This window comes from Helobdella robusta (assembly GCF_000326865.2).
Source record: "Helobdella robusta unplaced genomic scaffold HELROscaffold_58, whole genome shotgun sequence".
Classification (NCBI taxonomy): Eukaryota; Metazoa; Annelida; class Clitellata; order Rhynchobdellida; family Glossiphoniidae; genus Helobdella; species Helobdella robusta.
In genome coordinates, this window is record NW_008705317.1 from 932,368 (window position 1) to 950,106 (window position 17,739).

The 17,739-nt window shown below is 35.6% G+C and overlaps 2 protein-coding genes across 2 annotated transcripts in view; one reads left to right on the forward strand and one right to left on the reverse strand.

Moving 5' to 3' along the window:
• Positions 1 to 388: 388 nt before the first annotated feature.
• Positions 389 to 3,712, forward strand: HELRODRAFT_180038 (hypothetical protein; the record flags this gene model as incomplete). Its single annotated transcript, XM_009028802.1, has 6 exons — positions 389 to 399; positions 2,061 to 2,197; positions 2,366 to 2,535; positions 2,787 to 2,927; positions 2,992 to 3,150; positions 3,614 to 3,712. 6 exons carry the CDS (start codon positions 389 to 391, stop codon positions 3,710 to 3,712), a joined length of 717 nt encoding a protein of 238 aa, XP_009027050.1.
• A 2,865-nt stretch (positions 3,713 to 6,577) lies between these two features.
• Positions 6,578 to 17,739, reverse strand: part of HELRODRAFT_102919 (hypothetical protein) — a 13,555-nt gene continuing 2,393 nt past the window's right edge. Inside the window, exons 3-15 of the mRNA XM_009028803.1 lie at positions 16,384 to 16,703; positions 14,657 to 14,883; positions 14,159 to 14,284; positions 13,472 to 13,610; positions 13,183 to 13,274; positions 12,731 to 12,880; positions 12,092 to 12,327; positions 11,646 to 11,843; positions 10,465 to 10,606; positions 9,955 to 10,166; positions 8,181 to 8,424; positions 7,663 to 7,851; positions 6,578 to 7,341 (exon numbers count right to left, since the gene is read on the reverse strand). Coding sequence (XP_009027051.1) covers positions 7,177 to 7,341; positions 7,663 to 7,851; positions 8,181 to 8,424; positions 9,955 to 10,166; positions 10,465 to 10,606; positions 11,646 to 11,843; positions 12,092 to 12,327; positions 12,731 to 12,880; positions 13,183 to 13,274; positions 13,472 to 13,610; positions 14,159 to 14,284; positions 14,657 to 14,883; positions 16,384 to 16,703 — 2,440 coding nt within the window. The 3' untranslated portion in view covers positions 6,578 to 7,176. The remainder of the gene's footprint in view (positions 7,342 to 7,662; positions 7,852 to 8,180; positions 8,425 to 9,954; positions 10,167 to 10,464; positions 10,607 to 11,645; positions 11,844 to 12,091; positions 12,328 to 12,730; positions 12,881 to 13,182; positions 13,275 to 13,471; positions 13,611 to 14,158; positions 14,285 to 14,656; positions 14,884 to 16,383; positions 16,704 to 17,739) is intronic.

Genomic DNA, 17,739 nt, shown 5'->3' on the forward strand with positions numbered 1-17,739 from the left:
ATAATTTAAACGTTTGTAAGCACAGGTGAACCGATATAAGTCGTTAACGAAAATAACCAAAATTAATTAATCATTATTAAAATCATAATTTAAATATATAAAAGTAACTACGACGCTGTCGACTGGTCTGCTTGCTGTGATAAAAAAATGAATATAAGAATAGAACTAAAGCACCTGAATTTAACTTTAACTTGAGAGCGTTTGTGTCACTGTATAATCATCTGCAATTAATATTCATCTGCCACATAATGACTCTCTTTATAAAATATATTAAATGCATGTTGCCAATGGCGCTCTTTTTTCAAGTTAAGCTTCCAATTGGAAAAAAACATTCAAGAGATTTCAGTATATAATGCCGTGCTCCACGAAAAAATAATACGTGAAACAAATGTGCGAAATGTGAGTAAAAAAACTAAACTGGTCGAACTTACTTGGCGTTTATTGAGATTTGCTCACAAATTCGACAGATATCCTTTGTCGAAACCTATAACACCTACATGATAAAATGTGGTGACTGCTTTCTTATTTTCCATTTTTTCGCAAATTTACGTTAGACTTTTCACGCGTTTGAGTGTCATAAAGTAGAGAAACGTCTGGATGTTTAGACGATTCTCAACTGCGTACGGCACTGTCTTCAATTGAACCACATCTCGAGAAATTGACAAACGTTGTAAATACTCACTTAGAAAATCGAATTACCTTACGGCTTAAATTCGTTAAGAACACAGGTATATACATCATGATAAAATATATTCCTTTAACAAACCGAAAACTTCTGATGGAGAATATTTCTAACTTTATATGAAATTTTGTTTTAATTACTTTTGTTTCGATTTAACGGATTTTCAGCACAAATTCGTTTTTTTACTGTACTATTCACTGTATCAATTTCACAAATGCTAAAATTTGTTGACCGGCATGTTTACGCTATGATGACGTCGCGAGATTATTTTCAAAATATTAATAAGAGCGACAAAACAAGGACAATTTTTTAAACATATCGGAGAAACTACGGAACATTATACAGCATCTAAAATTGCGATCATCACTATGATTAACAATAAATTTTGATAACTAAATTTTTTTTAAAAAACACCAATAACGATCGTTTCGTGGAAGATGTAAAACCCAGAAATATCGTTTTGATTGAGTTTATCGAGCTGAAAGTCATGGAAGTTATAGCATTGATATTTTGTCTGTCAGCATTTGACCTCTTGATTGGAGTTCTCCACGGAAGGAACAAAGATGAATCTTTCAATTTGGCGTAACTTAAATTATTATATTGAAAGTTGCATATAAATAAGTTAAACCGATTCGTCGTATATTTCACTTTAGCACGAGGTATGAGTTGTTTCATAGCAAGCTGCAGCCGACCTGAAATATGTGCAGTGCAATAGTTTCTAATTTTTTTCATCGAAAAGACGCACGTTTTTTGTTATGTATAACAATTAGCAAGTTTCATACAGTCAAAAATGGTAATAAATTAATCACCGCAGTTTGCATAGTATGAATTTTAATGATCAGAAGTACTCACTCTTCCTCGTTTGGCGAATGCACGTAGGTGCATGTACTTAAGTTTAAACATGCATACGAGCAAATCACGAATGACTACCAGCGTAGAGCCTGCGGACATCTCGCATTTGATCCGTCGAAATTTTCAACCTTCACACTTTTGGCTTGTGATCAGTTTTGTTCATAAACCCAAGCAATGGTCTCCTCAAGTTTTTCTGAAACTGAACATCCTTATTGACGTCAGTGTTTCAGACATCACATCACATCTGACATTTAATAACCAATTTATTTTAATTAATTTTCATCTTTTGATCTTATCAGACAATTGAGCTTTTATTTCTATAGTTTTATTTTTTATAAATCCTGTTGTTCATTCCTCTCACAAACAATAGCTGTCTACATAAATCAGATTTGCCGTTCCAGTCTGATTGCTTCAATTTAGAACGCAGCATTGGCTTCAGATGCGGTCTTTTGTTCAAAACTTTATGAATAAATAAGTTTTTCTAAAAAAATATTTACATTTGAATGCAACTCTTCTACTTTTCCAGAAAAGAAACAAATGACAACAAATGGTGGTGGAATACGAGGAATACAGCCCATACAAAGAAAGATATTAGAACATTAGACGCCTACATTATTGTGCCTGGACTGAAAACAACTCTGAGCTTTTTGCAATTTTATGGCGGTGAGTCTTTAAAAGCATTACTAATAAAAAAATGTTGTTATTATTTCTCATTTTCAGGTACATTTGTACTCATATTCCTGGTTGCAATAACGGCAATGTTGCTTGCTCGTACGTATGTTTCTTTCTGAACTGTTGCGATGCATTACATTTTGAGATCATTCTTTTCAGATGTCATGAATGAAAGAATTGTTTGTTTGGATGAACTTAAAGAGAAAAAATCAAATTATGTTAATGAAGATACATCGTCAGAAATCGACCACAATGTTTCTCCAAAAGTCGAAAAAAATCGTGAAAGTTTTGACAACGTGAGCGGGGACAAACATGGCAAAAGTGAAAATGTAAGAAAAAATAATTGGTTATTTGTTTAATTTATACAGCGCAGTCTCTTTTTTGTTGAATGACTCTTTTAAAAACTATTTTTCTTGCATTTGAAACACGTCGAACCAGGTCTTCTGGTCAAAACAGGTGCTCCGATCATCGACCCATTTTTCAAATTAAAAATAACCCCGATTCGTATTATATGACTAAATCGTTTTTAAGCGATGAATTCTTATAAACTGCATTCTTATTTCATCGCGCATCTCTTCAGCTTGAAACTGATGGTGATTTAGTGAACTGTACAACGAAAATTGTTAGTTCGAAAGATATAAAAATGACACCAAGCGATAATTTTAGCAATGTGAACAAAGAAAATATAAAGAAAACAAGACTGGGAATTAACTCAGCATCAGTATGTTAGTCAAATATTTTCCGTATCGATATGTTTATTAACAATACCTTTTACTTTGACGCAGCACTTAACTGAGGGCGATATGTTAGATTATGTAACGAAACATGCCATTTCAAAAACTGCGAAATTCACGCCGAGTGATAACTTCCACCACCTGAGCCGGGACAGACACGCCAAAATGGAAAGTCTGAAAAGATCGAAATTGACGAAAACCTCCATACCGGTGTGGTATTTTTTAGATTATTTTTGGCGGCGCAATAGCTAAGTAGATAAGCTCGCCTGGTGCTGTTTTGCAGTGACCGAGTTTGAATATGACGAAAGATTCAAGCCCTATCACACATGCCTCGTGTGTGATGCGTCGTTCAACACGTTTGTTTGTGTGTTGTTGATTCCTCTGAATCTGGGAAGAGTACGCAAGGATTTTATAAAACTAATTTAAACCTTTAACCTTTTTTTCATTCTAACTTTTTTAAATTAGTTTTTATAAAAGCCTTGGGTACTATTGTTACCTTGCACTTCAAACGAGTTTAAGCTTAGGAAATTCAAAAATTACAATAAAAGTTATATTTTTTATATTAAGATTTATATGGATCTAATTTTAGTAATTTAAATTATTCTCTTCATGAATTTGTCATCTGGTGTGCTCATATTTAATGATATTTTTACCATTACATTTCTTTTGTTAGCTCATATCCGAAGATGAAAGACTAGATTACAAGAGAGAGAAATTGTTTCAACAGAAGGAGAGGCAGAAGATTTTCGATGACAAACGCCACGCAGTTTAAAAAATTGTCAACTGAACGCCGAGTTTTTTTAAAAAATCATAATTGCCCGATCTTCTCGTATTAGAATTGATTTGTTGGTTTCGATGATTAATAAAAATAATTTTTTGTGAGGTTTTTATATTTTCCTGGAAGTTTATGAAAATTTATTGCATTCATTTAAAATAAATACTACCCTTTGAAAATCGTTCTCTATTTTTTGTCATGAATTTCAAATTCATCTAGAGTTATAACATTTTTTTAATTTTTGCATCTAAAAGATAATTTTTTCAGTTGAATCCGAATGTCATATCAAAATACAAACACGTATTTGTAATGAGACATAATTCTAAAATTTGACTGCTTCTAAAAGAAATATCAAGCACTGAAAACAATTGAATGTGGAGGTGAAGTTTTTCCGGCTGACAGTATTTCTAGCATCTTCCTGATGCTCACTGCGCACACTGTTCCAGGCAGAGCCATTTTTCCTTTCCCAAGCTGACTACGGGCTTCTGGTTAAACTTTTTTTTGCCATACTGAACTGTGTTTCACAAAATGCATTGCTGCGAAGTATCAAATGTTGGTACGGGGTCTGTTCAGAGATGGAAATCTTTTTGTTGATCAATTACTTGTTTCTTCAACTTGGAAATCTTACACCAATTTGTATCAAACATCACTGATATTGCAATGAAGTTGAAAAATAGTTGGTATTATTTATGTATTTGTGTTAAAAATATCAAAGAAATTAGCTTTTGTGTGTGCAGGTATAAAAAATTTGAGGGCTTCAAACTTGTAAGTTATTAATAAGTTGCTATTTCAATATTTCTCTATTCGATGTGCAAACCGCTGGAAAAATATGCGTCCCGGGTCGCGAGACATAAGGTAAGAAATTCGGGACTGTCCCGCTCAGTTCGGGAAGGTTGGCAACTTTATTTGCACGATTTGATTGAGCAAGTAGTAACTGTTATTGATTACAATTCGTTTATGTTATTTTATTCCACACTTTTAAGTTTCGACGAAATGTTGTCGAAAGTTTTAGTTAATAAAAACTTCACTTTGCTACAATTTATTAAAAAAATTCACTATAAAACATTAAAATGCAAATATTTCAATTGATAGTCTTTAATGAAAATTTCATTTTACAAATTTTTTAAAACAAATTTATTTTTCCATATCCAGTAGGGGCAGAAGCTTCTGATGGTGTCGTTGGTGCAGCTGTTGACACAGCATTCGCATTCCAGGTTCATTGAATATCCATTTCTATAAACATGCATGGCTGATCTTACTTCTTTTCTTATGTCGTCGTCTTAAAAATGAATGTGGTAGAATTATGCTTAAGTTTGAAGATTGAAAATTTTGGAAAAACCAAGTATACCGTCTATATGTGATAGAATCTCTCTAGCCTCCCTCCTCCACTCGTTACACACACTTGCGATCCTCGGCATCAAATCTTCGCACAAAGGCCTATCAAATTCCAAAGTCAGCCAATTGCATTCCTCGGCTCCGATTGATCCTGCGATCAACAAGATGAGCAGCAAACTTTTTCTTGAACAACTCATCATCGTGTCTTCAATTACAACTGGCTTGAGATATATTCTCTTACAAAACTGCTTTTATAGTAAAATTTTCCAATTCATTTGCAGATGAAACCATAAAATTTGGCAAATAGATTCTAATAATATAAAAACGCATTTTATTTCCTATTGTTTGAAAACTTCAAGCGAAATCTCGACTGCGCAGTGCAATGCTGATTAGCGGACGGGCGATAAATTAGCAACCGCCAGGAAATGAGGGAAGCAGCAAAAACGTTAATTTCCTAACAATTCGAACACAATTCAAGAAAGTTAATGCTCAATCAGCTTCTGTTCATTGTTTTCATTCGAAGGTGGAATAATATGACAAAATTGCAGTCTCAAAATGTTGATATTTGAAGAAATTGGAATGTGCAGGCCAGAGCTGTATCCTTAGTGTTTTTAAACAGAGACAAGCGTGATTTAATTTTTTCAAAATGATTGAATGATGAATTGACTGGTTGATTAGCTGTTTGGTTGACTGGATGGTTCGTCGGTCGGTTGAATGGTTGGTTCAGGTTGGTTGGTTTCAGGTTGGGTGGTCGGTACCATTTAAAACTAACAAATCACAAAGCAGGCTTATTAAAAAAACAAATAATTGGTTAATATTTCAGTGTCAAGAAGACCGAAATTTTTGATTTGTTTGAAGAGAACTTAAAGTGACACAAAATTAAAAAAAATTTTCTGTTTCATTAAATGGAAATTAGCTAGACAATTTAAATTTTTTGCTTTATTTATAAACAAAATAAGCAGAAATTTTGTGTTTGAACACAACAGACAGTCAGTCATTTTAAAACCATTTTGCGTTTTCTGACTTCAACTTCTTCCTGTCACAAATTCTTGAAACATCCATGTTAAGTACGTCATAATAAATTTGAGTGAGTGATAGTAAATAATTGGTTGATTTTTAACCATTAAGATCAAATCAAAATTGAGAGCTATCCTTTCTACTTTATTTAATTTTTTAGCGTTTATGAGCACGAAAAATCGTAAGTGAAAATTCTACCGTCAAGTGAAGAAGAGCTGACAGACTGATGTTGGTAGGAGTTGGCGGCCCGCATATGAAAGAGACATTACAAGTTGACAAAGTTAGCTGGCCTAAAATGTCGTGTGGTGTGGGTGAGACGTTCAAATGGAGTGGGAGTCGACGGACGCCCAAAATTTGAAAATTTTTAAATTAAGAAACTTGACGCGGGGGCTTAAACCGGCCACTGTGGTCAAGTCACGGAATAATTGTTGAAGGTTGAAAATTTCACCATCTTCAAACAACCGAACCGTTAGTTCTTTAATTCATTAAACAAAATGGAACACACTTGATGCATTTATTTTTTTTAGAAAGCAAATAATGGCTAAAAAGGACGAAAATAAGAAACAGAAAAAAATTAAAAAATTTAGGAATGGATACAAATTTCGAAATTTTTTTTCAGATTTCGCTATCGCAACAAAGTTCATAACTTATATAACAACTGCATCGGGCTTTTATTTATTTAAGAAAATTTTTTTACAGTTCCTGAAAAAAAATTCTACCAAACGATGCTCACATTTGAATCACTTCGATTTGCAACAGAACATGTATTTTACATGTAAAGAAAAAGCAGAAAAACTAAAACTGATGTTAATCAAATGGTATAAATGATGTCATATTTATATCACAACTCACATCATCAACGGATACAGCATCGAAACATAGCTTGAGAAACATTTATATCGATCAGTAAGTCGATGACAAAAATGAAACGACAAATTGTCAGTTTGTTAAATATTTTGAATCCTTCGCTCATCATCATCATTATCACCGTCACTGTCATCATCATCATCATTCACATCAGCATCACTCATACCATCATTATACACCCACATCATCATCATCATACACTCACATCATCATCATCACTCATCTAGCAACAGATTAATCCTTCACTCATCCTCATCTTCTTCGTCACCCTCATCACCTCTCCTCTTCTTACGTGGAGGCATGATACTTCCAGCGATGAGACCGTTGGCGGCGGTGAAGAGGTTGATTGGACTGTTGCCGTCTGTTATCAGGGTCGACTTGAGGCCAAGTGCTTGCAGAAGTTTAACCTGTTCGAAGCATGCAATTTTGTATGGCAATATGAAAAAAATGATTCGGAAACTACAAGGGTAACTGATTCAAATGTTTCCACTGATTCAAAACTTTCTCAGATTCTCAAACTTAGATTCATCATAAAAAAAACGACGCCTGCCTCGTAAAAAGGCTCACAAATTTCACTCAAACAAGTTTCATCATATCTGTAAATTTAAAAAATTCTGACAAAATAAACAATCCTAAACCACGTAAATATTCAGGATTGTATAACAGGTTAACGATTTTACAATTCAAATCCACCACAAATCCTTCAAAATGCACCACGAATGCTTTACCTGCAGATCGGGACCGGCAGTAGCCATGGCAAGGAGGGTCTGCGATCCGATGGCCTCCACCATGTTCTTGAACTTGGTCGTCTCAATTTCAGCCAGTTCGCGCTGCTTCTCAATTTCGAGATCGCGTTGTGAGGTGAGGTACTTCAGTTCGCCGTCACGAGCTTCTTCCAACCTCTCTCGTTCGCCTGCCTGTCATGCGTGGTTTCGTACTATTGAAACACTTTTGTTTTGTAAACGAAACTAAAAAATGATAGGTTCGAACATTTCCCGCCCCGAATGACTGCCTGCTTGTTAGACGCAGTTAATTCACGTCGTTAATATTTACAAATGGTGTCGACGATAAAAATAACACTGCAATCATCTCAGTAAACACGTCGTCTATCGTCATTATCACCGAACGCCCTTAAATATTAAATAAACAAACAAAAAAATAAATGGATGGATGAATAAATGAATTAATGAATAATTTACAAAAATAGTAAATAATATATGATAATGATGATTAACTAGCCACTGACCCATTCAATACTCTTGGCCTGTTTCTGCAGTTCAGCTTGCGTGACGGCAGCTTCGGCCTCAATCTTCATCGTCCAAAACTTGCTCTGAGCTTCCGCCTTCGCTAGTCCAGTGCTCTCAACAGCAGCACTGCTCGCCTGCAGCTCCAGCAGCTCCTTCCTCGCCTTCTCTGCCTCCGCTTCGTCGCTGATCTTTTGTCGCTCCAGCTTTCCTCGAGCCTCTTGTTCCAGACGTTCTGCCTCGTGTCTGGTGTTCATGGTTGGTGGATGAAAGTAAAGACGAATGAATGCGTGGGTGGTGGGTAAAATGAAGATGAATTAATGCGTGGGTGGTGAATAAGTATGATGAAAAACGATGAATGAATAGATAATTGGTAAAAAGAATGAATTTTAGATATATGAACGGAAGAAACTTGGAGTCAAAAAGAGATAAAAAGAAAAAGTGAATTGACGGACGGACATATAACTTAAATGGAAAGTAGATGGATGCATCAACAAATGTGTTTCAAGTAAAAAATTAATAACAAACATGTTCAACTTGTTTTTAAAAAATAAAAATCATTTATATTAAGTGACAATTTTAAACTAAATTCAATCAATCAATCAATGATCCTCCTTTGTCCATCAGTGGACCGTCGAGGCCGATGGTGTACATCTTAGCATGCTTTTTACATTTCTTTTTTTCTTTCAAAAAACCTTTTTTATTTTTGGTCAGTTTTATTGAATTCAGAATACCAACACCAATCCATTCAGTAATGTCATCTATCCATTTCTTTGCAGGTCTACCAACTTTTTTCTTCCAATCTCTTTTCCTCATTAGTACCATCTTAATCAATTTGTCTTCCCTCATTCTACAAATGTGTTCCGAAAATCCCTATTTTCTTTCTATGACTTTGTCATATACACTTTTCTGTCTTCCAAGTTGATTTCCGATGATTTCGTTCTTTACTATCTGCTTCCAACACTTCATCTCAAATGCTTCCAATCCGTCTTTGCCTCTTTTCTTTATTGTCCATGTCTGCCAAGATACACAAACTGGTCTACTTGTTCGCGTTTTTTGATTCTATCTGAAATTCCGCATTGTTTCTGCCTTTTCCCGTAATCATCACCTTCGTTTTGTCTATGTTGATATGCAACCCGTGATCTTTTCCACCAACATGTGTTAGTTCAATTAGTTTCTGCAGACCTTCTTTTCTAGAAGCTAAAAGATCTATATCGTCTGCAAACCTGAGATCTTTGACAGTTCTTCTTTCTAAGTCAATTCCACACAATTCCGAATTTTCCATTTTTTCCATTGCTTTTTCTAACAATGCCATGAATAGTATTTGTGATGTTGGATCGCCATGTCTGCTTCCAATGTCTGCCTTTATCCAATCCCCAAGTTCTGTACCTATTATTACCGACATTTTTGATTCTTCATAAAGCTCTTTCAGTACTTTGACCAGCTTTTCTGATGTCCTCATAATTTCTAACAAGCCTTCATGCCAGACAGAATCAAACGCTTTCTTAAAATCAACAAAGCAATGGTAGATTGTCTGACCGCTACTTTTTGCATCTTCCATCAGCAGTCTCAACATGAGAATATAGGCAACAAACGACGAACAGTTATAGAAGAAAATAGTGCACTTTTTAAAACAACAGTTAAGAATGATCAAGCAGAAAATCGGAGTGTCAGATAACGACTCCGACCTTTTGTAATAAAGTATAACAAAGAAGAAATAATGAGCAGCACTGAATGAGCAATGGACGTGAAACAAAGAAGAAGAACAAACAATACCTAGCAGCAGCCTCTTGGGAGTTGGTTGTGATTTCGATGGCTAGTTGGACAGATTTTTGGAGAGCATCTCTCGTCCTCTGGTCGACTGGTTCAACGGACTGAATGTCGATGCTAGTGAAGATCAATCCGTTCTGAGTGAATATGAACTTGTCTCGCACCTTCCTGTTCTCGTCCACACCGAACACTGAAGCTCTGATGATCCTCGCTGAGTTCTGAGGTGAGGGATTCATCCGATGGATCGTTGCATGGTTTTTAGGTTGGTTGGATAAAAGGCTTGCATCATAAAGAAGATGAAATGATAATGATAAACGAAAAATGGCTCAAAAATATTCCATAAACGATATTTTTAGTGCCATTATCATTCAAATGCACAGTAAAAAAGTGCTAAAAATGAAAGAACCAATCACCAACAACAAGCAGTCTTATCCCAACAAACAAATAAACAAACGAACCAACCAACCCACCAACCAACCAAACAAACAAATAAACAAACAAAACAAGCAAAAAAACCTTGTGGAAGTCATCAAACTGAACACTGGCAACTGATCCTCTGATTCTGGAGGCGATGGCCTTGCAGGCATCTCCCACAAAGTCTGGAACACTGAACAACTTGGCCGCCTCTGCCTCCGACCGTGCATCCGGGTCGAAGTGCCTGGTGAGGTTTGAAGACGGGGATGAAATTAATCGTCACACAATAAAAGTACTCAAGAGCGAGATCCTGAAATGCGGACAGTTAAAAGAAACGGACAGTATCGCTCTGCTCGGAACTGTTTTGTATGTTAAATTGTCCATACAGAGCGGACTTTTTGAAGTAACGGCATGCGGACATGCTTTTTGGTACAAAGTAACTTTTAAGTCTTAAAGAGCGGACAATTTATAACAAAAATGCGCTAATAAGGCATTATTAATTTTTGTTTCGCCTTTCAAGAAGTTTCTTTTCGCTTTATTTACCGTGATCTCGTTTCTTTCGTCGTTAATAAAACGCTCACCATTGATGATGGTGTTGTAAGTGAAAAAATTCGTGACCTTGAAAGAAAAAAATAGGTACCAGTTGTGCCAGAGATTCGATAGTGGAATTAGCATCAGAAAGATTGCTGGGAAATTTCAATGAGAACAAATCAATATGCAAACATTCGCGAAAACAAAGAAACTATTAAACGGTAATAGAGATCAAATCAAAATGAGGAAGAAGATGGCACCGGAATATGCCAGGAAACTTAAATATTATTTAAACCGTAAAGGCACAGAAGAAATGTTTAAATTTTCTGAATAAATTGAATTGAAAATATTTTAGAAAATGAGATATTTAAAACAATTTGTAATGCGAAACAACCATCAAACATTTTTTGGCAAAATAAAAATGTATGAAAAAGCTGTTATTTTGTTTTACTCGTAGAAAAACAATATTCGAATATGAAAATTGAAGTTTAATGTTGAGGCTTCAGAAGAGGACAGTTCAGAGAAGCGGAGAGTTTGAGTCTTCCCCGTCGGTGTCCTCTCTTGAAGACTTTTACTGTAAATCATTTTGCCACAATTTAATCAATGCCATGTTCACATTAATTGATGGCTACGTAAATATAACGCCATAAAATTAACGTTACGTTGCCATACGCAAGGTACATCAAGAAAGGTTTAGAAGGATGAAGCACACAAACATTGAAAATAACAACGCCAACAATGACGAAGCTAACCAGTTGTAGGAGAGTTGTAGCTGCAGCCTGGCGTGGTCGGCCGTCTCAACGACGATGACGTCAGTCATAAAGTCAGGTCCCAACAACAAACACAACGACTTGATCTGGTTGGGCTTCTTTGGTTTGCCACCTGACAGACTCAGCTGAGTGAAAGCTTCATCGGGACCCAGCATCACCAGCTCTGGTCCGAACACCACCCTGTTCAAAATGACGATGATGGTGGTGGTGACTGGTGAGTTAGTTTTTATGAGGATGAAGATGATGACGACGATAGCGGCAATGATAATAAAATAAATAAAACCATCACCATCACTCATGTCCCGGCTCTACCTAAGCAACAATTGTTTCGATTGCAATGATCCAACAAACAAGTTTAGTTACAACTTCAGCACAAAAATCACCAAATCAGCAAATCTTCCGACCACAACACCACACATCACACACACCTGGCCTTCTTCTCCTTGTAATCATAGATCTGTACAGCAGCATTATGGGGCACTCTGAATGTAATGACCTTCGATTTATCTCTGGACTTTTTCACTTCACCCGCCCCTCTGGCACCCCTGTCAGCCAAGGGGTCATGGTCAAGGAGGAGTAGGGCCTCAACATTAGGTGGGAGTTCTTTAGAGAAGAGTTCTTCATCTTGGTTGAGCATGTACGTCTCGCCGATGATGGCTCTAACCTGTTCGTAAGTTGAGTTATGGAACGGTCTCTAGTGGCTTTGCATGTATGTATTAATGCTGCTTGTGGAAAAAAGAATAATAATAATAATTTAAAACACCCGTGAGTTGAAAAACGGTTAACGTGGAAACATTTAAAAGCATCAATCACAGCACCAACTGAAACATAACAGACTAGACAGCTGCAAGAACATTAAAGCAACAACAGCAGCGTTGACCACTTCAACATCTGAATCAGTGCTATTGCAAGGTGCTAACAAAATCAAAAATATCAAATCATGAACAGAAACAACAACAATGACCACCAGAATCAACAATATTCAACAACAATACAACGATAAACAACAATAATCAGCCACAACAAACAACATCTAACAACAATAAACAGCCGCAACAGCGTCGCACCTTCCCGGTTTTAACGTTCCTGACATAGATACCCTCATTCTCATCGAGAGGGATGGCCGACCTTTTCGTGACGACCTCAATTTCAACTGGAGGGATGTACTCAACTGGACCGCGGATCATCCAGCGGTCGCCAGGCTTGCGTTCCTTGTCCTGTGTGATGATGAGGATGTGATGATGGTGACGATGTGATGATGAGGATGACAATCTGATGAGGATGGTGATATTTGTGATGATGTTGGTGTTAATAGTGGTAATGATGGCGATGATGAATAAGATGATTACGATTACGAGATGAAAATAGGTAAAATATAATGTATGATGAAAATGAACCAGCCAGCCAGCCAGCCAGCCAGCCAGTCGGCCAACTAACCAGCCAGCCAGCCAGCCAATCAATTAATCAAACAAGCAGCCAATCAAACAATTATTCAATCCAATTGCATCAGTCAACTGACTCTGTCCATGAATCCTTCATTGGCCCGCAGTATGAGACCCTCATCCTCGCCCAGCACAAACACATTCTGAATCCCCTTCTCTAGCGTCTCCCCTGGCGTCAAAATGTTAATTCCAATCAATTAGGTTAAAACACTTTTCAAAAATGTTTCTGACTCATTTGCGATGTATAACTGAAAGTTAATAATTAAATTAAATTGTAATTAAATTAAATTATAATTATAATTAAAACTACTCACGCACACACACAAACACAGACACACACAAACACACACACACACCCAGACAGACCAGGTTGTAGGAAAAATGACTTCTCCCCCTTCACCAACTTCTTCTTGCCCAGCTGGGGCATGCCCTTATCATCGACGGGGTCTAGGATCACGCAGTATTGTCGGTTGGTCAGTGTTGTTATGTGAACCTCACCAATCACCTGCGGCAATCAGGGGTTGCATAAATTATTATAATTAGTTGTTTGTCAGTCATCATGCAAAGTATGGAAAATGATGTAACAACCTGCAGTAGGTTCATACGTGCTAACAATTGGATTTTCAAAAATAAGGCAAAAAAATGAAAGATTTGTTTTTTACTACGATAATAGTCCTTGATATTTTTGTGTATAACCGTTATAAATAAAGTTGACAATTAAATAAACGATGTAATTTTCTTTTGTTGTTTCGTTAGAATCATAATCACCATCAATATTGCAATTAAACTAGTTAAAATGTCGTCATTCTAAAGCTTTCTTTGATGTGTCTTGTTAGGATCATTATTATTACTGATATGACAATGAATTTGAAAATTAGTTGGTTTGATTGATGTACATGTCTTTGAAAACGATCTGCATGTTTATATTTATAAGTTTTAGTTGCTTGAAAAAAAAATTAATTAAAAAAAAGTAATTTTTTAATTTTATAAATCATAACACAAGCAAAGAGTACATTTTTTGATGAAAAAAACCGAGTTGAACGTTAAAAGAACCTGCTCATAGACGTTGGGTATATGTGCCTCCGTGTCAGTCGACTTGATCAACCACTCCTCTCCATTCCTCCTCGTCACGCCGAAGTCATCTTTGAAGGTCTTCAGTGCCCTCACGTGCAGGGCGGTCTGGTGGTGGAAGTCGAATGAAAGGTGTGAAGCAAGACATAATTTAAAATTAATAGAAAATACTCTAAGCTAGCATTACCTTAATAATGTTTGATACATCTAACTTGATCTTTATATTATCAAACAAGAATAATAACAATTAAAAAATATGTTTTTTCAAAAACATACTATGTACATTTTTAATTTCATCTCATTATAATTCTCGAAAAAATTTATTTTTCAACCAGACAACCAAGAATCAGAATTCTTTAAATCAAATCTAAATGACAGTCTGACATGAAAAAACAATCAAAATATTTCAAAGATGTATTTGTTGCAGCCACAAAATTGTGATGAAATGAAAGCCAGCCAGCCAGCCTAAAAAGTACAAACCTTATCATTGAGGACTTGTGCATAGACTACCTCAACCACCTCCTCATATGCACCTGGCAGGTAGGCCCCCGTCCTCTTCACCAACCACTCCTCTCCTGTGACTCGGGGGTGGCCCTCGCGATCGATGCACTCCTTGCGAGCCCTCAGTCTGATGGCCTGATTGGCTAGGATCACCGTGGCTCCAATGGACTGCTCGATAACGACTTCTTTGCGAGGGATGTATGTTCCTGGACGAAAATGCAGTTGAATTGTTGTGCTCATTTAATGTTCTATGAATCTTTTATGAATTATTCGTTTGCAAAGTGCTAATTTATGCAACTGAAATGATTTTGAAAGCATTTATTTAAATCAAATGAGAATTTAAAACGAGCTTAAATAAACATATTTGAGTAATTTATAATTTAGTTTCTTTTAGTTTCTTTCAATCCTAAGTAATTGAAAATTTCAGGTTTTAGCAAGTACAATGGACAACAAGTCAGATGGACAACACAACACATCAGAAGGACAACACATTACATCAGATGGACGACAACCACACATCAAAAAGACAACACTTCATATTTTAAATGGTCCTTTAGGGCAGGAATCTCAAAAGGAAATGCTACACTTCCACAGTGGTTGGCAAGAATGTGTTTGATTGTGTGTACGAATTTTGAAGAGTGTTCCTCATTCAAAATATGCATGATGAATAATAAAAATTAAATAACAATATTGCCTGTATGCAAAAACTGAAAAAAAAGGTTAGGCGTTTCAATCTTGGATCACCAACCAAGTCTTGAGAAGACAAAATTTGAGAAAGAAACTTCAATTTAAAGATCTGATGATGAGAACATACAAGGTAAACACGAAATAAACAGAAAACCGAACTAATCATCAGCAGATAAAAAGAATTAAAATAAAAATAAGACATCTAAGTTAACATTCAATGGCCCTTTCTTTATAAGAAAGTTTGGCGTGAGAAATAAAGAATAAAACCAGTTTAGTGTCTCTAGCTGTCAATGAATTAATGAATAATAAATGAGAAGCTACACTAAGGGAGGAATGCAAACTGCACGAGCTGAGAACAATGAAAAATGAAATATTGAAAATGTTAATTAGGCATTTCAAGTGTGGTGCAAGGCAAGGCGGTTTTATTTAAAAGCCACGAGGTGCAAGGATCAATTACTAACAATATCAAATTAAAACTTCGCATTTCAATGGTGTTACAATGAAATTTTGTTGTTTTATATCAATCATACGGTGCTGTATAATATATATTAAAAAGTAACAAGATATCTACTTTGTTATATACTCAATGAGATCATAAAAATCTGAGAAACAGATGGCAAATGAAACACAACAAGCAAGCATTCAACAAGAAAGATATATTTCTAACTATTACTTTCATAGTACAAACATAAGCAGCAAGTTAAAATGCTATTCAAATTGATATAGAAAATAATTTTCATATCAAAAACATCAAGAAGAACATTCAGTTGAAAATGAACACACTAGAACCAGAAACAAATACTGCCAGCCAAATCAACAACCACAAACAAAGACAGACCAATATTTTAAAAAATGATGAAACAAAAAAATCTACAAAGATAAACAAATATGAGAACAAATGTATAATAACATTTATAATAACAAGTCACAGAACCAACAATCACAAAGATTAACAAATAAATTTAGCAGCATCACCAACAACAAAGAAGCCAAAGTAAAAAAAACAATGGAAGGCCAACCAGGTCCTTCAAAGAGCCACTCATCACCAGCAGTTCGTTTCTCTCCAATGTCATCTTCAAAATCCAAGATGGCTCTGAGACGAAGAGCAGTGTTGGCGACAACGATTTTCAACTCAGATACTTGTTGCTTCAGAATTTCTCCGGGCCAAAGAGGAAATGGATCCTGAGCCAATCGAACGTCGAGGTCAGCGTGACACAATTTCACCTGACCATTGGCATCAAGAACGACTCTTCCATCCTTGTCCTTAACAGTCGGGTTTTCAACGACGCAGTAGTGGCGAGGAGGAATTGTTATCATGCGCTCAGGGCCCAGAATAACTCTGATTGTTCATTCATCATTGATGTTTCAGACATTTGATAAGCACTCATCTTATAGCTTTAAATTTTAAAGTGTAATTTTGACTGATCAATAAAATCATTGATGATTTGACTAATAGAAAATTTCCAACAATAGTTTTATTATGTCCATGATAGTATTAACAAAGGCAAACATATAAAAAAAACTAGCTTATTTCATTTGTGTCATTATTATTCAACCAGAATACTTCCTATTTCTAATCAAAACTATTACAAAATTTGCACTGGTTCAATTTGCCTTTTAAATGAATATAATTTGATCATCCAAGTCTGATGGAAAACTACTAAAATGGCATCAAACAATAAGTAAATCAGTTTCTGGATTGAAACTCATTTAAATCATAATTGAATTATCAAAAATAAGTACTTGATTTTGAGCAACCAGTCATTATTTTATAAAAAAGATATTTTGAAAATAGCAGTTGACTATTCACATCAGAAAATGTGTTTTATAGAATTTCTTGATTGTAATTTTTTAAAATGAAAACCTTACTCAACCCAAGCTTGGCAATAAAAATTTGGAATAATTTCATGATCTAATTACCAATTACTAAATATCTGATTCAATCAATCAATCAATCAATCAATTAGCTTATAAAGCGCTATTTCCGCGATGTTCAACAGCGCTCCTCAATGAATTTTGAAAACAGATGGGTCTTGAGATCCGCTTTGAACTTCGCAAGCGATGGAGAAATAGTTAGAGAAGTAGGTAGAGAGTTCCAGAGAAAAGGACCAGAAAAAGCAAAAGCAGATTTGGCAAAAGAGTGTTTAACACGAGTTAAGAAAAAGCGAGAAGAAGAAGACGATCGTAAACTGGGGCGTTTAGGTTCAATTAATATATCTGATAAGTACTTAGGAAATAATTTAGATTGAGACTTATACATGAACGTGCAAATTTTAAAAATTATTCTATATTTTATAGGTAGCCAGTGCAAGAGAACAAGATATGGAGATATATGAGAAAAGAAAGGGGCACGAGCAACTAGACGAGCAGCAGAG